Source organism: Lepidochelys kempii, chromosome 8, assembly GCF_965140285.1.
Source record: "Lepidochelys kempii isolate rLepKem1 chromosome 8, rLepKem1.hap1, whole genome shotgun sequence".
Classification (NCBI taxonomy): Eukaryota; Metazoa; Chordata; order Testudines; family Cheloniidae; genus Lepidochelys; species Lepidochelys kempii.
This window is the reverse complement of record NC_136387.1, coordinates 16,763,826-16,785,535: the sequence shown is the minus strand read 5'-3', so window position 1 is coordinate 16,785,535 and position 21,710 is coordinate 16,763,826. Positions and strand designations below refer to the sequence as shown.

General features: G+C 43.0%; 1 protein-coding gene across 12 annotated transcripts in view; it reads right to left on the bottom strand.

Annotated features, from left to right (window-relative positions):
- ARHGAP26 (Rho GTPase activating protein 26) overlaps positions 1-21,710 on the bottom strand; it is a 327,103-nt gene that overhangs the window by 30,732 nt on the left and 274,661 nt on the right. For 3 of the 12 annotated variants that reach the window (XR_012160231.2, XR_012160232.2, XM_073355708.2), the window contains exons 21-22: positions 15,040-15,150; positions 8,724-8,815 (exon numbers count right to left, since the gene is read on the bottom strand). Coding sequence is in view for 6 of the 12 variants with exons in the window: in XM_073355708.2 (XP_073211809.1) it covers positions 8,724-8,815; positions 15,040-15,150 (203 nt within the window). In the remaining 6 variants the exon portion in view is untranslated. Of the gene's footprint in view, positions 1-8,245; positions 8,816-15,039; positions 15,151-21,710 lie in introns of those variants that run through there. The other 9 variants (XM_073355711.2, XM_073355713.2, XM_073355707.2 and 6 more) reach the window with 8 other exon arrangements.

Below are 21,710 nucleotides of genomic sequence, written 5' to 3'. Positions count from 1 at the left end.
ATTTTCTAAAGAAGCTGAGAAATTAAAGCTCTTTCACACTCTGCTGTGTGCATTAACATGACTTCCTGGGCTTGGTTTAGAAAAGCACTCCCTCCTCCAAGTTCTGCACTGAATACAGACTCAGGGACAAACAGCCAAGCACCCTGGTAAAGAACAAGTTTCCCAGTAATGATCAGGGGGTGTGGGTTTTTGGGGGGGTAGGTGGCGGGGGAGAATATGTTTCGATATGACAACGGACTCAAAATACCCCCAACTCTTGAGCTAGGACTTATTTGAAGTTCAAATAATGTGGTTAGCCACACTGTCATATGGTTCTGCACTTCCGGATCTGGGCCTCACCAGCCTCCATAAGAAAAAAATACTAGCATTTTCTAGCAAGGAATCAAAACCCAGCAGTATCACTTCTGTAAAACGAGACATTCTGAGCAGTTCCTGTAGGATGCTAGAGTATTTTATCTTCATAGTCACATAACACTAGGATGTGGAACAAATTATTGAGAAAGTGCTTATTTTATCAACAAGGGTTAACCTGATGCAAGCACAAAAGTATTCCATGCTCTGACATGGTAAATTATCAGATGGCGACAGCCAATCAACATTTCAGATTTATCTGAATTTCCTGGCTTTGATCTTTCCAGCAACATGGTTTCTGGGGAGAATTCCAAAGAGAAAACGGGCTACCACAAAAGGAAGAAAAACTCCTGCCTACTCCCTCCTACCCAAACTCTGTTCCAAACCTTCCCCCTCAGTTCTGTTCTAGTTGCAGATAATCTTAATAATCTCTCCCTGAACAACATACAGCTATCCTGCCTGCCTGAAATCTCAGTTCACCCATTAAACCCTTCCTAAATCTTCAAACAAAGCCCAGACACCTCTCCAATTACCCAAAGCCCTTCCAGTTGCCTATAAAGACTGCTCTTTGCCCACCAGTGCCCCCTGTGATCTACGCTCAGCACTACTTAGAGGGACACCTTGTAGGGAGACATACTTATTGGGATGCAGGAGGAGGAGGGAAAAAAACCAGGTAGCTCAGCATCATTGTTTAACTGGGGTTTGAATGGGTCACTGAATCCTTCTGCTACAGTGTCTACTTGTCTTTAGGGCATGTAATGCTGTCACTTTAAGAGATGCATGGACCCCTTGCAATTTTGTGTTAAAAGTAGGGCTGGCAAGCAATTAAAAAAATTAATAGCGTGATTAATTGCATTGTTAAATAATAATAGAATATAACTTATTTAAATATTTTGGATGTTTTGTATATTTTCAAATATATTGATTTCAATTACAACACAGAATACAAAGTGTACAGTGCTCACTTTATATTTATTTTTGATTACAAGTATTTGCACTGTAAAAGACCCCAAAAGAAATAGTATTTTTCAATTCACCTAATACAAGTACTATCATGCATCTCTTTATCATGAAAGTTGAACTTACAAATGTAGAATTAGGTACAAAAAAACTGCATTAAAAAATAAAACAATGTAAAATTTTAGAGCCTGCAAGTCCACTCAGTCCTACCGCAGCCAATCGCTCAGACAAACAAGTTTGTTTACATTTGCAGAAGATAACGCTGCCTGCTTCTTGTTTACAATGTCACCTGAAAGTGAGAACAGGCATTCTCATGGCACTGTTGTAGCCGGTGCCGCAAGATATTTACATGCCAGATGTGCTAAAGATTGATATGTCCCTTCATGCTTCAACCACCATTCCAGAGCATATTCATCCATGCTGATGGCAGGTTCTGCTCGATAACGATCCAAAGCAGAGTGGACTGACGCATGTTCATTTTCATTATCTGAGTCAGATGCCTTGCAATATCGGCTTCAAAGGTGCCATGCAAATGCTTGTTCTCACTTTCTGGTGACATTGTAAATAAGAAGAGGGCAGCATTATCTCCTGTAAATGTGAACACACTTGTTTGTCCTAGAGATTGGCTGAACAAGGAGTAGGACTGAGGGGACCTGCAGGCTCTGAAGTTTTACATTGTTTTGTTTTTGAGTGCAGTTAAGTAACAAAAAAAAATATCTACATTTGTAAGTTACACTTTCATGACAGAGATTTCACTACAGTACTTGTATGAGGTGAACTGAAAAATACTATTTCTTTTGTTTATCATTTTTACAGTGAAAATATTTGTAATAATAAATAATGTACACTTTGATTTCAATTACAACACAGAATAAAATATATATGAAAATGTAGAAAAGCATCCAAAATATGTAATAAATTTCCACTGGTATTCTATTGTTTAACAGCGCGTTTTAAAATTGCGATTAATCGCAATTCATTTTTTGAGTTAATCGCACGAGTTAACTGCGATTAGTCAACAGCCCGAGATAAAAGGCAGTGTTTCGATAAAAATTAGACTGTCAGCTTCTCCGGATAGGAGCATTTTACAGCCTCCACAGCACTGTAGCAATGCCACCGCAGCGCCAGTGACTACATAGTTCCTGAAACTGGAATGATAGTTTTCTGTCAGATGGGAAAGAGTGATGTGGGTTTGAATATACTCTATACTCTTTCCTCTGCCTTTCCCACACTGCTCTGGAAAGTAATTTGAAGTTACACCAGAGTTCAAGCAGAATCAGAATGCAAATTTTTCTGAAATCAGAAGAAACTCACTTTCCCATTGAAACAGTAAGCATTTTGCTTAAATATTAAACATCACAGTTCTTCTGATTATTAAACCAGCAGAACAATGAAGCCATGGACACAGAAGATCTGTGGTTCCATCCAGACATTTATTTTTCTTAAACAAAATCACTGTTGCCTCTAACAGTATAAAAAAAGCCAAAAGATGGAAGTCATGAAACTCATTTAGGGACTTCAGTTAGGCAAGCCAATATGTGGCATGAGAATGTGCCTTTTGTATATAGCGTGCTTGCTCCTTGTTTATTATTAGACTCACATTAGCTGTCTATGGAAACTGATACCTACTGGAGATGGGAGGGACTCAAAAACTGTAAGTTCAAAACACACATCAAACTTTGGGAGAGTTCAGAGATGGATTAGAGCTTTGTAGCTTGGTTCCAGCTCTAGGGCATACATCTATATCTGTATGTAAATGTGTACATGCCACAAAGAACATTAAGAAGACCAAATGTCAGAGATAGTAAGCTGGCTTTAAGGGCCACTTTCAGTTTTATTCACACTAAAACTTTATCTATGCTGTGTCCCATGTTGAAGCTCTCCCCCATTCATGTGCATTTATTTTCCCCTCATCTGGCTTCCCGTCTTTTTGTTTTTTTATATTGTCAGATGCTACAGCGAGCAGCTTGGGAAAAGAAATGTACTTGACCAGAGTCCCAGAAGGGCATAGCTTCACCATGGGATTCGTTGTAGGCTAATTTTTAGATGGAATAAAATTGACCATGCCCATTAAAGCTGATTAGATACCAGTTTACTATCTGTGGCATTAGGTCTTCTGCATTGATCGTGTGTCACAAACGGCATCCCTTTTCAGCAATGTGTCTATCTCCAGCAGGCACCTAGGAAACACTCACCCCTCCTTAGAAACTTTCGAAATTGTGACTGAGGGAGCATATATTCTATGTGAATAAGGGCTTCTCACTACCTGTGTTTGCAAATGGTTGCACTGAGCAGAATCGGTCCAGCTGCTGTGTATGCGGGTTTTCCCCCACAGTGAGGGTTTGCACAATCTTCAAATTCTAGGTCTCAGTAAATGGGCTCAAGATAATACTTTTATTGAAAGTCACATGGGTTCCAGGTACTACTCTTCTCTTCCTTTAAAAATGACTAACGTTCCTGAAAGAGACATTAATTTCTTTCCCGACGCTGTCTGATAAAGCATGACACATACAGTAGATGCTAGAGAGCATCTTAACAGCGTTTTCTCCCCACTACTGTGTAAAATGAGAATACAAATAGAACACAACTTTTCCACATTCGCAGCATACAAATCACAGCATCTGGCAGCAGCAATTCAGATGGTTTTTAGGTTAATTTAAAGGGACATACGCTAAAAATATGGCCAACATTTTTAAACGTGTGCTTAAAATTAATCACCTACGGGTCAATTTACATAAGTGCTGAGTACCCACAACTCCTGTTGTAGACCACATGGTCTGTGGATGTTCAGCAGCCCTGGAAAACAGGCCCTAAGTCTCTATTTAGGCACCTAACTTTAGAAAATCAAGTTTGAATGTTACGTTTAATAAAACTATTGACCACATTTCCTAAACTGTGTTACTAATACTTGACAGATAATGGTTCTTAACCTCTCTTTCATAACAAGACTCCCCCGCCTCTCCCTCCAGGACTTTCCTTCTGTCTAGCTGGGAAACCTCACATTTAGCACTATGATAAATGCACAGGGCTGCAAACCCCCTGATTCCTATTTGCAAGCTTCAGGGTGGGAACCCATGCTATAGATTATTAAAATGTAAGAATTATTAAAATTCTTTCCATGCACATCTTGAAACATTTACCATAGACAGGAAGGACGGTCCAGTGGTTAGGGCCCTAGTCTAACACCCCAGAAACCCGGGTTCAATTCAGTGCTCCACCAGACATCCTGCGTGACCTTGGGGATAACTGAGGCACAGAAAGGCTAATATGAGTTCCTTACCTCACAGCTGCATTGTGAGGATAAATACAATAAAGATTCTAAGTGTTCTGAGAAATGCAGGGAAGCTTGCACTGCAACTGCTGCAAAAGACAAGTTAAATCCAAAGAAAAAACTGTCTACCTTCAAAAGATTATTTGAAAACATTGCTATTAATATTAGGTTTCCCAAAAACCTCATTATCACAAGAACTAAAACTGGGCCATCATCAACCAGATAGTGTCTATTTAATTTCCTTCCCAGTGACAATGTGTTTTATCTGTTAGAGTTATTAGGAAAACACTAAGTGATTAGGGAATTCTGTGTGTGATTTTTCTTGAATGATCCATCAATTTTTATCTAGCAAGCGCCGGATATTTAAATCAACCTTGTACCTGTTAAATTGCTGCCCTTTGTCAAAAGCTCAAAGAGGGGACTCTGCTAATTAACAAGAAGGGGACAAAAAGAGAACGTGGCAGCTGCTTCCGAAGTGACAACACACAAAAATAAAGTCCAAGCCAGTCTGGGAAGTGGTAGAAAATCCTTTCCATATAAGGCAACTATATCCAAGAAAATATTGAAGAATTGAGCATAATATTTTTGTCCCTTTTTCTTGATGGAGGAAACATACAATCTATGTTTCTTAGGAACAACTCCCAGAAACAAACTGATTTCAGTCTACCTATCCCAAGTTTCACCAATGTGTAGAAGAAAAAGGACATGCATAATACAATACAAAATACAATACAATACTACAAGACACTCATTTCCCCCTTTTCATCTGATGCATGGACCATTATAGCAGTATCATAGTGCAGCTCTGGTACAATATGCAAAAGCTAATCTGTCTCTGTCACATTCACCTAGAAAGCTGCTCAGGAATCACTAGCTTTTGCTGCTTCTGCATCTGGGCCTTGATTACCTTGAACTTCCTTACAAAGGAGGTTTATTTAGGAGACCCAAGACGTGGAAAAGGGAACAAAAACGGCATCAGACATGGGACAATGCACTCATGCACAGACAAAGTATGATTAGGGTGACCATATTTCCCTATGTTGAACACGGGGCACCTGGTAAAACTGCTCATATTCAAGCGAGTTCAATGGCAATCAGTCAGAACTATGCAATACAAACGTCCACATTAACATCAGCTTGACTGAGCCCCTGTTAAAAAGAAATACTGCGTAGTTGGATTCTTTTTATTTACCTTCTTATCTTTAAGGCTTTAGGGTTCATACAGGGAGGGATGGCACACACACCCCTAGACCTCCCCACACATGGGGAGAGATGACACACACACACTCCCATATATCTCTCTCACACAGGAGGGGTGACCAACCGACCTGACCCTCTCTGCTGGGCACTCTCCGCCCTCCATGCCTGGCTGGGCCCCTGGAACAGACCCGTGTCTTCTGATACCTGGCGCCCCACTTTCCCAAGGCAAGCATGCAGCATCACATGCCCCCTCTCCCCAAATTTCTGCCAGGTTCACACCAGAATGTGGCCAGCAGCAGGCTTTCAGCACTGTGTGGGAGGGAAGGGGTGGGAGCTGCTTCCAGGTGCAGGGGAGTGGGGTGGGAAGGGATGACCTGGCCTGTGTCTTTGCAGAGCTCATCTCTTCTTCTCCCTATCCCTGTAGTCTGGAAGCAGCTTGTCCCTTCCTGCCCACACAGTGTCAAAAGGCAGCTAATACCTCCAGGCTGCTGCTGGCCACCGACGTAACCCAGCTGCCTCCTATCCCCTGGCTACAGCGCTGGCAGGAAGGGGTTAAGCCCTAAGAATGCATTGTGCACCAGGGCCCAGGGAACCTGACTGCAGGGTAGGGTTGCCAACCCTCCCGGATTGGCCTGAGCCCCCTCCTACACCCAAACTGCCTCCTAGAGCCTGCACTCCTAGAGCACGAACCCCTTCCCGCACTACTGCCCCAGGTCAGAACCCCCTCCCCACCCTAACTCCCTCCCAGAGCCTGCACCCCAACCCCCTGCCCCAGCCCTGAGCCCCCTCCTCAAACCCATCGGCCCCAGCCTGGAGACCCCTCCTGCACGCCAAGCCCCTCATCCCCAGCCCCATCCCAGAGCCTGCACCCCTAGCCAGAGCTCTCACCCCCTCCTACACCCCAACGCCCTGCCCCAGCCCGGTGAAAGTCATTGAGGGTGGGAGAGAGTGAGCAATGGAGGGGGGGGGAAGGGAATAGAGTGAGCGGGGGAAGGGCAGGGGCATGGCCTCAGGGAGGGGGTGGGGCAGCAGGCAGGTCAAGGGTTATTGGGTTTGTGTGATTAAAAAGTGGGCAACCCTACTGTAGGGGCTTCAGCGAACCCACCCAGCCAGAGAGGTGGCTCAGCAGGGAAGGGTGCCTAGGGGACGGGGCAGCCCCACGCTCCCTGGGGGTAGGGCCCAGGGCGTGGGAGGGAGGTGAAGAGGCTGCTGTAGAGGCTGCAGATTCACAGTGTGAACAGGCTGGAAATTGCTTTCCCCCCCACCACTGCAGAGCTTAGCTGAGGGGCGGAGAGGCTTCCCCGTGCCAGCGCTGTGGGGAGGTTTGACACATGCAGGGCTCGGCTCCTCGTGGCCAGAGCCCGGGCCAGAGTGTCTTGGGCTTTCCCAGGGAGCTGTCCCAGCCAGAGGCAGTGGGGGAAGGAACGAGCCTGCCGGCCAGGCTGTTGGTGAGCTGAGCGCTCCAACCAGGGGCTGGTTCTCCGCACAGTGCTGGGAGTGGGACATGCTCTGCCGAGGGCGGCATAGGTAGTGGTGGTGGTGGGGAGGCGGGGAATGGGATATGGAGAAGCAGCAGGGCTGGGGGGGCAAAGGGGCGAAGCAGGGAGAGGACAGCCAGATGGGAGCACATAAAGGGACGATGGGTGGGCAGCAGAGGCGACACATAACTGGCCGCCGTCTGACGCCTGCCGGCACTCACCAGCCACTGCAGCTCATAGCACACAGCCAGCCCCGGCTGGAAATGGGATGGGGGGGCGGAGCCCTGCTGGCCGAGAGCTGATACGCAGCAAGGGCTGCGCTGACAGACCAGCCGGGGGACCAGCTGGCCCTGCACACTGCATCTGCGCACTGGCCCTGCACTGCACTGGCCCTGCGCACTGCCCCTCCACCAGCCTCGCACACCCACCCACATCGTCGGCCACTGGACCCCGCCCCCCACTCACCACTGGTGGGAGGGCGGCTGGCAAGCAGGGATCCGGCCAGCAGCAGGACCTGCCAGTACTGATGTGGGGGAGACAGAAAATACGGGACAACTTGTCCGTTTTTAAGAAGAAGTTGGGACACCTGCAGGAGGGCTTAAATATGGGACTGTCCTTTTAAAAACGGGATGTCTGGTCAGCCTAAGTAGAACATACTGAAATATGCTTAACTCCATTCCTCGGTATATCGGCAAGTATCTTTTACCTGCATATACACAGGAAATAATATACCTATCAACAACTAGCAAGAACACATTGCATTAGAAGAGGAAAGCAACTCAAAACCAGTATTGGTTTTCAGATTGAGAGAGAACCCATTAGCTTGGTTTTCGCCCATGTATCGTTGCAGTGGGGTGAATGGTGCTCCCATGCTAAAAATTACATTAAGTTTTTACTTATTAAAGATCAGAGGACACATTCCATGTTCCTAAACATAGCCGTGGGGATCGCTGCAACCCCTCCACTTAATTCTCACCCATACATGTATACAAGGTGATTATGCCAGCCTGTTTTCCACTGAAAGCATGATCACATCCTGTAATTTCCCTCCGTTTTCAGTGCATGTGTTGACTATCTGGTACTAACCAAAGGCAATGGTGGTAGTTTGTTATAATGAAACCTGTATGATGGAAGATTATAAACTTCCAGCATTGTCCTTCTTGATGCTTCTCCTCTCCATTTGTACTTCCCCAACAATTCTCCTGCCCTCAAAAGGCTCAGTCCTGATGAGTGCTGAGGACTTCCTCTGAGGTGTGGAGCACCCTTAACTCCCACCCATACAAAATCAGCAGCAGTGGGTTTTCAGCACCTCTGAAAATCAAACCTCTTCCTCTCCTTAACATCATCTCTGTAAAACCTTTCTTCTTCTTTGTAGCTTTCAACGGTCTCTCTCTCCTGCTTCTCCCTCTGTGAAGCATTTTGTATTACGTTACACTGTCCACGCTTGGGAGTTGAAGACTCACCATTATCAAATATGATGCCTGCTGTGAAGGAGAGCTCTGATTCATGTTCTGCTTTGCAAGCATACAAGGCTCTGGCTTTCCGGAATGGTGAGCTGTGAAAACAGAGAAAGAGAATGTATTCGACATAAAAAAAGAAAATCTCTATTAAAAATATAACACAATTTCTGTTCCCACTCTCTTGGGGAAATTTTTGAGGAAGATGCCAAATAGCAGGGCTCAGGGTGAAAAGGTTACCCAGGGTCAGGGAAGAAAAAATTCAAAATATTTCCAATGCAGTCAAGCTCTCTCAGAGATATCACTTCCTCCAGAGTCCCATTTCACCATATTGGAAATTTCAGTGAGAGCAAAACTGAAGCATTGACGAACAGGGCATGTACAGAATTGCCCAACACAGTGAGCAGCACTAAATCAGAGGTTACTGGAAGAGTTTCCTGTCCATTAAAGGGGAGAATTAAATAAGGACAGAGTAAATTGGAAATATTTTGTGAGTCACTGAAAAGAAATGTCTAACTAAAAACCTAGTTCCTACTTGGGGCAGACAGGCAGGCAGCATTAGTAGTCACTTACTGACACTGTAAATCAGTCAGGGCAGTTTGTTTTTAACATTTACCCAAAAAATATTTTATAGTTCATTTCTAGCTGTATCTACAGTGTTCTAGTTCCTGGAAACAACTCTGCACCCACAGATGAGCACTTCAGAAACAGAACAATAAGTAGCTTTTATTAATAATTTGTTGCTCTTTTTCAGAACCCACCACCTGTGGGTCTCAAAACCCTTTACAAACATTAAACTTCAAAAACTTTCTCTGTATTACCTCCACTTTGCAGTGGGGTAAACTGTAATGTAATGTAAAGTCCATTTATTCATGTCTGAATACTGGTGACCTCATAACAGAATTTTCAGAAGCATTCTTAATTCATGGCTAACTTTGCACACTCAGCAGATGACCTTCCCATGACCTGCCGCACGCCGTCTATTGATCTCCTCACTGGTCGTTCCCTACTATGACGACCTGCCACCATTCCATCCATGATAGCTTTCTCAAGGTTATTTTCATCTCTATGCCTGAAGTGACCTAAGTCCGTAAGTTAATTTCCAGACAACAGGTCTGCTTTTCTCCAACATTTAATCTTTGCCATCCAGGAAGTATGTAAAAATCTTCATCAGGATGGCATCTCAGAGGCTTTAATTTTCCTCTTATCAGCAGCAATTGTTTCTCAGAAGTCATATCCATAAGTTGCTATGGAAACAAATAAGCTTTTCACCAGTTGAACCTCCAGGGAAAACTGAGGCAGAAAACATTTGCATCCAAAAGCCAACCAGCAATTCCCTAGTAAAGCAGGGAACAGAATGCAGGAGTCTCTGGCTCTTGCTTCCATCAGCAGACCACAACATAAACTGAGTTATCTCAGATTTCTAGTCAGGTGGGGAAGAGTTAGCCTACCCTTCCACTTCTGTCCTAAGGTCAAACAAGACTGATCAGTAGGAAATAGGACAAACCAGGACCTATTGTTGTATTTTAAGCAGACTAGAGTATATTTTATGTAGCGTATTTTGCAGTTTTGGAAATAAGGAAACTGGGAGATCCCTCCCACTTCAGTGAGACAATCAGATAGGAAGCTGCATGCTGACATTGCCTCAGATGGAAAACCCACCAGAAAAATGGAAGCCTCCTTCCTGAAAAGCCCTGGAAGGCAGAAAGCTTGTAACACTGGTTTGGCTATATGCGTCAGCCTTGGAAATGGAATGTTTGTGACCTGTCCAGTTCCTTACTGGGACTCTCAGTCCAAGATATTTGAGCTGTGCCTCATACAGATACCAGAGGCATCACAGACTCGCCAAGGAGACGTCAAGATTTTGGCTCTCAAGCCAATCAACTGCTTCCAAAGCAGTATGAAAACTCTGAACTGATATCAGTAGATTCAAACAACAATGCCTTATTGAACTGAGTTCAGTGCTCTTTTTATGAGCATTACTTTAAATGCCTATATCGCTTTGGCATTTAGACTTGAACTTCTTGTCATCCCCTGCCCCCCACCCCGGCCTCCAATCCCCAGGGGATTTAATTACATTGCCTGAACAGATCAGGATGTATTCCTACCTCAGTTGATCATGGAAGCCATGAAGACCCAACCTGACTGCTCTTCTCTTTGGGAAGTTGATGCTCTGTGGCTTCCCTGACCTTGACAATGTTCTCGATACATATAGCGTAACCTGAAAGCCAGGGCTCTGTGGTCAGCACTTGGGGAGTCTGGACTGCGGCAGGAGGGTCCTTCATTTTCTTGGGCTTCCTCTTGCCACTGAAAGACTGAACCACTCCAAACAGAATTGTCACTTGCCTTTTCATTATGTTTCATCACATGTTGAAAATAGTTCCAGCTCCCTCAAAGGGAAAACTGAGGCAGGGTGCATAGTGCCATGGTGGGCCACAAGAGGGTGCTGTGGAAGCCAATCTGATACAGTCTTCAAGGTCACTTCCTGCAAGATTCCTGATGATGAGGCCCTGACATTTGTATTATCTAATAAATATGAGTCATTGTACTACTCCTGGCTATTATCACGATCAATGCCTTTATGAACACTCTGGGAACCCAGAACAGACTTAAGGGTTACTTTTCCTGTAGATAGTGGCAATTTCCATAGGTGAACTTGATTTGGACAATTAATTGACCTTTAAATATTCGTGGTAAATAAGCCCAATGGCCTGTGATGGGATGTTAGATGGGGTAGGATCTGAGTTACTACAGAGAATTCTTCCCTGGGTATCTGGCTGGTGAATCTTGCCCATATGCTCAGGGTTCAGCTGATCGCCATATTTGGAGTCGGGAAGTAATTTTCCTCCAGGTGGGCCTGACCCACTACTTTGTTTGTATCTGAAGTGTGGAGGGCGAGCGATAGGGCATGGCCAAACCCTGGAGGCTCATGCACAAGTCTGAATAGTCTCCACTGTTTTGTCTTACTTTTACCAGCAGAGCAGTGGTTTGTAGCAAGGGGAAGAAAGTGTGTTAACCTGACATAAGTGATTGGAAAGCAAGATAAGTGGACAGTACGAAATCCTGAAAAATGCATAGGCAACCATGTAAATATAATCTCTCTCCATCAGTACCATTAGGACAGGACTTCTGATCTGTCATGCAAGGACTAATTGTAATCTGTAATCTAAACGTGGAATATTTGGAAGTTCAAATGCAGCTAATCTAATTCCTCACAGGGCAAACAGACTTTCTTTGAAACAACAAATCTTTTACATGAGCATTTTTTAAAAAAATAGGTCACTTTCCTTTCCAGGAGCTCGTTCATCAAAAAAAAAAAAGCCTTTTCTGTTAGTACCATTTTCATTCAATATAAATAGGAAACCAAAACAAGTTTACTAACATCCCAAAGAACCCCTTGCTCCTTCACCAAACAACAATAACAACAAATAAAGAGCAGTAAGAAGTAGGGTTTATTTCTCTCATGAGGGTTCATAATCATCTCTCCCACCACAACATTCTGAGGTTTGCTTTGGGATTTTGAGTTTTTTCGAAGCAAATCTTGGTTGAACCGGTCTGTTTTCTCCAGCTTCTGACTTGAAACAATCAGATGGCCCAAATTTGCTCAAATTGGTCATGGATTCACCCAGACGTTTTGCAAGCCTCTTCAGTAAACCTGGTGTGACAAGGCACCTTCTCGGTCTCACCAGCCTCCGTTGCTTTTAGCCTTGGTGAGACGGGCTTGGGTAAAACAGTCCCCCTTGGCTGCACAGGGACAGTCCGTTCCTTCTCTCCACCAGTCTTTTGGGCTTGTTTTTCTCCCTAATGGGAGGGAATGCAGCCTTCCCTCCTGGTGAGGCTTGCTGTCTCGCTGCTCCTAACCTACTGACAGCATGACTCCTTCTCTCTCTCTCCCTCTTCTCCCAACAGGGGAGGGTTTAAAAAGGTCTCAGGCAGCAGTTAGTTGGAATCAGCTGATCCTAACTGACCTCAGGTAACTCCCTCTCAGCTGATCCTAATTGATTTTCTGGCAATCCCTTCTCAGCTGAACCTGATTGACCTGTAGTTATCCTTCCAAAGTTGATAGGGGGGAGGAGGGCCTTTTAACCTTCTGGGACTGTTTTCTACCCCACCCTTGCAGCTGTCTGTCCTGAGTTTACCACACTGGTCAAATTCATAACAAAACCTCAGACCGGGGAAGTTCATGTGGCTTTGTGATTTCATGGACACGCTTTGGCACAGCTCCAAAGATGACATGTTTCCAAGTTTTCCCATCCAGTCCAATTGGCTGTCAAGGGTGGGGAGTGGCACTGTTAGACAAACACAAACTAAAGGGGTTACATCTCTACCATTCAGGAGCCAAGTAGGACTCACTCAGCATGCAAAGCTTTGTGGAGATCATAGAATTAAAACAAAGGAATTTTCTAGACAACTGCCCTGAATTATTTAAGCTGTTGCTATTCTTGTAAATAAACTCCACTGCTTGGTCCCCTTTAGGCCTTCAACCACTTTTTTTTGTCCTCACAGCAACCTCAGTGCAAGTTGCTACTATCAGGACTGTGCCACTTCTGCTGCTGATGTGCCCATCAAGGAGATAAAAAAAGCTTAGATCCTTCTGATCACTCATTTTTAATTTCTGCCTCCAAGCATGGCATAGGGCCAGGAAAGCACTCAGTGGAGTTTTCCCAATGTGCCCTTGTACAATTTATAGAACGAGGGAGTCGTCCTCTCAGAAGAGTTAGACAGGAGTTAAATGTGGCATTTGTAAGTTGTGGGTGAGGTAGTTTTCAATTTTGTCATATAAGGAGCAGGACCCAGGTTCTGCCTCTCTTCCTGCTGCTCTGCAACATTTATGCACTAATGAATACTAATTAAAGGACAGGAAAAAAGCAAAGATAATTCCACTTAGGCTGGTCTTAAAGGAATTAATATGTTTTTTATTGCATTTTTTATGATCCACTTGAAGAGAAGGGGCCTGTTCAGAGGGCAGCTTTCTGGAGGTCAGACTAAAAATCATCAGAGGATGGTTATTGCCACCTCTGGGTTATATACTGCAGCAGTGCAGTTGCCAGAGATGGGCTGGGGCGCTGCCTACTAATGAGTGTTAGATATTAAGGCATCAATACTACCCTACAGTCCAGCACAGCAAACCAGCTGGGAAGCCTGGTTAACCGAATCACCTTGAATAAACTAGGACAGGGAGAGTAGGCAGGGAAAAGGGGGTGTGGAACAGGTGACAGATCTGTAAGACAAACTGACAGCTTCTAGCTCCCATACCAATCATAAGGGGGACAAATATATCAATGATGTTGTATCCAATTTCATTTCTTTTACAAGGTGAATAGTCTTTGCATTCCCCCACATCCCATAATATGATACATATTCAGTACAAAGGTTTATGTTGAAGAGAGGCACATTCCTGCCATACAGTGCATGTTTCTTCAATGCAAGATAAACTAATCACAGCAGCCAGTTAGAATACTCCAAGTTCTCAGGGCTACAGGAGATGGCATGGCGCAAAACAAGAATGCTCTAGGAAAATGAGTATTTTCGCAGTTGAGACCATGCAGCAGTTTCCAGCACTTAGATGCACCATGATGCTGGGCACTTTAGGAATAACCTAGGTAGAGCATTATATAATACCATATTCTTCCACCTCAAAGGGTAAGATTTTTAAACCTTCCTTTAGGGGGTGTCCCCAACTTCCAGGAGCAATTTATTTCATGTGACAGATATCTAACTACCTGAGATGCAGACACAATAAGACAGTATGTCTATATCACATAGTTCCATTCAGTAAAACTGCAGGTGTGAAAAGGGAGATTGGGCTGGGGGAAAAAAAAATCAAGGCCCATAGTATTTAACAATTCTTAGTTATGCCGTGCAACACTCTTGTGAGGTTAGTACATTTCTTACCTGTTGTAGAAATGGTAAAATGAGGTTCAGGTAAGTTAAGGGACTTGGCAAAAGTCACACAGCAAGACAACTGTAGCGGTGGGAATAAGACTTAGGGGTCATGATTCCTAGTTGCCTGCTCTGATCACTGAGAAATTCTCCCCATGGTCTGCACCACTGTTGGGATGAGAGGAACACCTGATAGATAATTAACTGCTGTTAGGTCATCTCAAACCATGCCTCTTGGATCATGGGACGTTTGGACGTTTCCTCTCTTGCTGCATGAAGGCAGCTGAAGACCAATGAAAGCTGGTAACTAAAATAACAAGCTAGACACCAAAGCTGGACTTCACTGGGGGAACTTGAACAAGACACACAGAAAAAAATAAAAATAAAAATATAATTGCAGAAGCAGCAACAGAAAACCAGAACAAACTCTGCAACAGACCTGATGGGGGATGAGTCGCTGGACGTAGAGGAGGTGGGCATAGGACTTGATGGCGCAGAGAACATGGGCCAGGACGGTGAAAGGGGTGATGTTGGGCTTGGATTCTGAGGGCTGCAAGACAGAATCAGATAACTTATCAACACACAACTATCACAAACAAATAAAACAGAGAAAGAGGTTTCAACGACATCCAATGAGAGTAGGTGCCTGGGGAATATTCACAGCATGAAACAAAGCTACAAAATGGAACACTGAGACCTTGGGAAACAGTTTCAAGGCCAGATCTGCATTTTTTTAGACAAAAAGGGTTGGACCTTGTAATTAATCCCTGCTCTATTATTCTTTTGCTGGCAAGCTAGCTGCTTTGTTGTACAGAACGACTACATTCTAGGTTACAGAGGTCATCTCACTGCACACAGCGGCTTTCTTTCCCCAGCTACTTACCTGCTTTGTTTTATCTCCCCCATTGTTGCGAGATTGTTGATCATATTTCTGGACATTAATGATGTCTGTAACCAGCCTTTCATTCCTCTTTTTAATTTTGGTGGTTGAGGTGTGCAAGTATGAAAGGCTATTCTCTGGGCTGCAATCCACAGTGCCCAAAAACAATTTCCTGTTTATATTTTTAACTAAATGGGCCTTACGCATTGGAAACCTAGAGGAGTTCATTATCTGAAGGATGGCAGGGAAGTTCTTTCACTCTAGTAGCTGTCTGAAGAACATTAATAAGGAAAAACCTCCAATAAATATGCCCCAAATCATGTAGCTTAGGTACCTACTATGAAAAAAGAAAGACCCTTCACTCCAACATGGACATGCCCACAACAGAACACATATTCCACATGCTCTCTGTGACTAACTCAGCTTGCTGACATGGACTCTTTCTCTGTTCTGAGAATGAATGAAAACCAAGTTTTAAGTATAACTTATTTTGTGAAATCAGCAAAAAGGCTATTGAGGAAAGCATCAATGCCCTATCTAATGGGATTTCTGCCAGTGTAGGTAGAGGACCTATTACTCATAGTTGGCAGCTAAACACAACTGGTCTATAGCTGTCAAACTTATAAATGATCAGCAAGCCTCAGTTGGGACTCCAGCATGAACCAAGCTATCACGATGCAACTGGTTTCTGGGTGATGTAAATGGTTGATATGCATATAATAGAGTCTGCTCATTATTTTTGCAGTGCTTGCTTTGATTCTTTTCCTCTTCTACTGTAACTTTTCCATTGCTTTTTAATTGGCTTGCTTTAAACTTCACTCTTTTTCTTCCTCTGTATAAGAGTAATCAACTCAGTTAGCTCTGGAAGTTATTAGATACTTTATTAGATACAGTACTTTTCCTTGAAGTATTAGTGTTGTAACACAGAATAAAGTGGAATCACCTTACAGCAAATTCTGAGATAGTGAAACTCCTCTTATAGAAAAGTGGAGTAAAACTCCCTTAACTGTGCCTTTCAGGGGATCTAAGTATAAATGTAACAATTGCACTAAAAGAATGTGCACCATTTGAAGTCTCAATAATCTTCTAGCCTTCCAGTGTGTTTGGTGTCTGAACCATATTGTCTGTCTAATTTAGATTGTAATCCATGTTTGGTACAACACTGAGAACGCTACTGGCCCTCAACAAGCAGTACACAAAAATGCCAAGGTGCGTTACTTTGTAAAGATTGGTTTTATGCTTCAGCCCCCTGTGAGGAATCAAGTTCCTTGTTCCATTGGTCCTTGATACGAAGTGCGGGCTGCAAGCTAGAGAGGATGCAGCCACTGACCTATAGGCAGCCACCAGTACTGTAGACACAGTACTTAAAGGGAAGTGGAGTAGAGGATTCAATGCTAAAATAACATGGTTGATAAGTCTTAAGAGATTAAATTTGTGTTTGAGGGAGAAAATGGCAAAATGGATCTGTCTCTTATGTTAAGAGACTCCCAGAGGTTGTTACTAAGCCTGTTTCCCCCTACTTTGGATTGCTAAAAAGGTGCACTGGATGAAGTTAGTAAGTTGTTCTGTTCTTTTGAGAATGGCCCAAAGGAGCTGAAAATCAATCCCTTCTGAGCGGTTAAGAAAGAGGGGGCTGGACAACAGAGAAGAGTATGGTCAGGTCCTTCTCAAATGCCAGGCCATGTGTATATTGCATTCTAGGAAACAGCATGGGCACATGAAACATGTCTTCTGGCTCCTTCTAACCAAGGTTTCCTTACATTATTACATGAAGTGTGTTAGGGGCAACATCTGTGGTTTTTAAACATCACAATCAAAAGTTTTTTTTAAAAGAACAAAGACAAGGAAAAATCTTCTGAAAATAATAACCTTATGCTAGACTCCAGCTCATGGTTTCTGTTTCTTATCGTAGGATTTGGACTGGCCCAAACTCTCGAATATTTTGTTAGAGTGAGAGAGAAAAGTCAATAGGAGACAAGACGTTTATTCCGTTTCAGGTTATGTTTCAAATGCCAACCTCCTATCACAAACAAATCAGCAACTTCGGCGATAGGTTAAAGGATACTGTTGAGTAATTTTTGGTGCCTTTTCTTTCCTTTGTTTGAATTAATCTTTTAGTAGCTTGAAAATAAAAAGTAACTCCCTGCAGATCATGCTCTTCCCCCACCTGTGCAGCCTTCATTCCTTCCCCGAGTTCATGGACAAGCCAATATCCACTGTCAATGTTCTGAGGTTCTTACGGTTTGTTTCTCACACTTTTAACTCTGCCCCTCAACATTCCACCCTCTGCTCTGCCTCCAACCACTTCACCTGGCTGCCTTGCTACCAGACATTCTGCAGCTTCACAACAAGTTACAGGAAATCTTATATTCTATGAAAGGCCTTTTATTTACCAGTGAGTCTTTAGTAGTTACAATACCCAGTGAAGAGAGTTCATTGCAGGACTTGGGATATTTAGGAATGTATAATTAAAAGCATTTCCCTCTATATGGTGTACTGGGCCTATACACTTTTTTTGAGATTAAACTCATTTTGAAACAATGTAATTCTCATTAATCTTAAAGACAGCTGCGTCACCACTATGTATTTCCACATTAGCCATTTAGTCCACTGCACTAATGACAATATAAAATATAATCAATAAGGTTCTCAGAAAAGAGAATTATTTCTATTTGGTTATTTTATTTTAAAAAACTTATAGTAAGGAGCACATCTCTCAAACTAACCTTTGTCTAGGAAGCTGTTACAGTAAGCTGTTTGGGCCAGGGACTGGCTTTACTGTGGATCTTGGATAGCACAGAAAACACTGTTGGTGCCTATCAAACCGATCAATGAAAATAATAATTAATGAAGATATGCATTATATTAAATGGAAAAATGATCCCATTTCAATTGAGTTACACAACTCTCTTCAAGTGGAGTTGCATCAGGGTTGATTTGGTCCAAGCTGACCAAGCTATTCTCTGCTCAGTCTTATAAGTAATTTTGTAAGAATCTTTACAGGAAACCTCTTCATGAAGTAGAGATTGTGTTTTTAGGATTGTAGAATGTGCCATCTTATGTTCATGCCTACCAGCTCTGTGATCAACACACAAGTTAATGGCCTCCTCCCTATCAATATGCTTTTATTTATTTTTTCCTTTTAAAACCTACTCTAATATACTGCTTGAATATTGTCCAACTGTTCCAGTTATGCAGCCACAGAGCCTATGCTTTCCCTATGTCTCTTTGGCAAGCAAGGGTAGTTGAATAAACAAACACTATTCTGGGATCTCTTTGTATCTTGGAAAGCAGTTATTTTTGTATGGACTGATTTCCTTTCTTTCTCTTTCACAGGAATCTCAGAGGAGGCAGTGTGGCTTTTGAAAATACCAATTGCTGTCTGAATTCAACTGTACATTTTAACTGTATATACAAAAGTAACATTCCATCTGACGTTATTTATTTATTTACCCTTGTGCAGCTTGCAGGCAGCACTTCTGGTTTTGTGCATAGTGGGAAATAAAACAGAAAAAAGAATTGCTAGGAACCCAAAATATCAAAACCCGGAAACAAAAATCTGACTCCAGTGGCTGAAATTAGAATCTCTAAATCAGGATATTAACTTTTCACAAATAGCTGCAGGAGAAGGAATTCCGTGAGTTGGCAGCCCAAAATATTCCACTGCTTTAGAGCTTTCTTTCATGTTCATTCCATGCCTTCTACTTGAGCAAACGTTGAAGAATGCAAATAGCAACAGTGACATGCAACTGTGGAAATCCATGGAATAATAACAGTATATGCACTGGCAATGGTATTTTCAAAGGAGCATGAAGGATTTTGGCACCCACTGACTTTCAGTGAGCACTCTGTATCAAACTTCGATAAGCCCCTTTGAAAATTCCACACTGCAACCAAAAAGGTATCATTAGAAATGAATAAAATTGTAGCAGAAGGATTTTCATCCCAAATGTCCCTTCTTTATTCCCATGTCTGCTGTACATCTTATTATCTTCCCATCCTTGTGTTTAATTGCAGCCTTAACTTGTAAAAAGCCCTAGTTTTATTTCCAGATTTTGATCTCATTTCCAGTTGCTGCATCTAAAGTCTCTAACCGCTGCCCCCATCCATATCCTGTCTCTCTCTTCCTCCCCATACCCTGCCAGTCTACCTACTAGTCTCTCTGACATTTACGTGACACAGCTCAAACCTTGCAGCCATTTACTGGTCTAAATAATTATCCCCAGCATGGTTTCAAGACAAATTTCACCGCTTTATTCATTTGGCTCACAGGATAACATCAGTTCTTCTGAAAGAAGCTTTTCAAATGATTTTCTAGGGAACTCAGGATTCAAATAATTGTTTCCAGCATAAAAATAGCTTACATGTGAACAGGAACGGCCTATCAATAAATGGAAATCGCCCATCAATGAATCAGCTCTATAATATACTGAGTATCCCCATGCTGTGTTCTCTATCAATACTGGACTGTATATAAAAAAAATCAATGTTATCACCATTCCATTCCTACAAAACAAAGCTGCTAAGCTTCAGGCTCTCTCAATGCAACAGCCAGAGGGTAGCTGTTGCACAATTTAGCTAATGCAAGGGTATTCAAACTTTGTCAACAGAGGGCCACGTTAGCAAATTTCTGAAGGACAAAGCTACTCTGCATAAATAAAATGGACCTCAGACCAGCTGCCCTAAAATATAATACAGAGATCTAGCCTATAGAGACTATGACTCCAGCATGCAATACTGCATCTTGATCAAAGTACACTCCACATCCATTAGGTGGAAGCTTGCTTGCATTGCAATGCCATCATCTACTCAGACTGCAGCTCCATGTTAAAAATGGCACTGCAAACTCCCTCAGGTTGTCACTCCTCAGTGGGCTGCACTTTGGTTATCCCGATCTACTGGTTTTCATTCATATGTATCAGTCATTTATGCAGGATACAAGAGTTTCTCAGTTAAAACAAAAAAATGCCTTTTAAAAAATTTACTTCATATGATACCTTAAAATGTAACAGAGGTAAAGCTAAATCCATCTCAAGGGGGTTTCTACCACAAGTATTATCTAGCAGCACAGTTATTCAACAGAAAAAGAAAGCACCCCTACGTGTCAAGAGTAGAGAAACCAGTAGCCCAAGGATTCTGTTATCTGCTGCCAAACAAGTCCTACCGAAACGGCTTCTTCAACAGTAGCCCTTATTACATCTATATCTATACCTCCGTAAGTGTGGTCCATCTTCCCCTCCCTTTTATAACACGGCTAGCTCAGCCCTGTGTCGTCTTCACAGTCTTCAAGATGCTTTTCACGTTGGTTTGCCCTCTTATTTTTTCTGCTTGGCATATTTTCTCACATCCCCATATGATATAAGTTGCAAATGTTTCTCTGCTTTGCTAATCAGGCTTTAGCAATGCTGAGGAGTTTCATCAGCACTAAGTGCATAGCAGTACAATGTGTATTTGAACGATAGAGAGACTAGGCCGAATCCTACTCCCAACTGCATAGCTGTCAATATGGGAGTCATCCTCTGACGTAAACAAAAGAAAGAACATTTGATTTTTTTTATTGGTCCATTTTATAGAAAATCACATCTCATAATATTTACAGGTCATCTTGGAAGTCTGGAATGAATGCGCTACCATCACTAGCTTGCTAGCGCTTCCCGGTGTAGATCAGCGAAAACGCTGAGAGGCAGGATGGAAAAGTGATTAATTAGAGGGTGCATTTTCAAATGAATAAGCACTGTGGAATGGTCCAGGTGGGAGGAAGTGTTCTCTTGTCTCACAATTACCAGCAGTGGTGACACAAGTTATCTATTATCTACACTACTGAACAACACTGTAGTTCACCAACCAAACACTGCTGTTACAGGATGGTATTAAGACTAAATAAGACCTAGACTCATCAAACCTTCAGCCCTCTCCTCATACCTGTGCAACATGCATACACATGCACTCCAACGAGGTGCAGAGGGATACTCTTACTCCCTGTCAAGGTTCCTCCCCCACTCTGAACTCTAGGGTACAGATGTGGGGACCTGCATGAAAAACCTCCTAAGCTTATCTTTACCAGCTTAGGTCAAAACTTCCCCAAGGTAACAAATATTACCCCCGTTATCCTTGGACTGGCCGCTACCACCACCAAACTAATACTGGTTACTGGGGAAGAGCTGTTTGGACGCGTCCTTCCCCCCAAAATACTTCCCAAAACCTTGCACCCCACTTCCTCGACAAGGTTT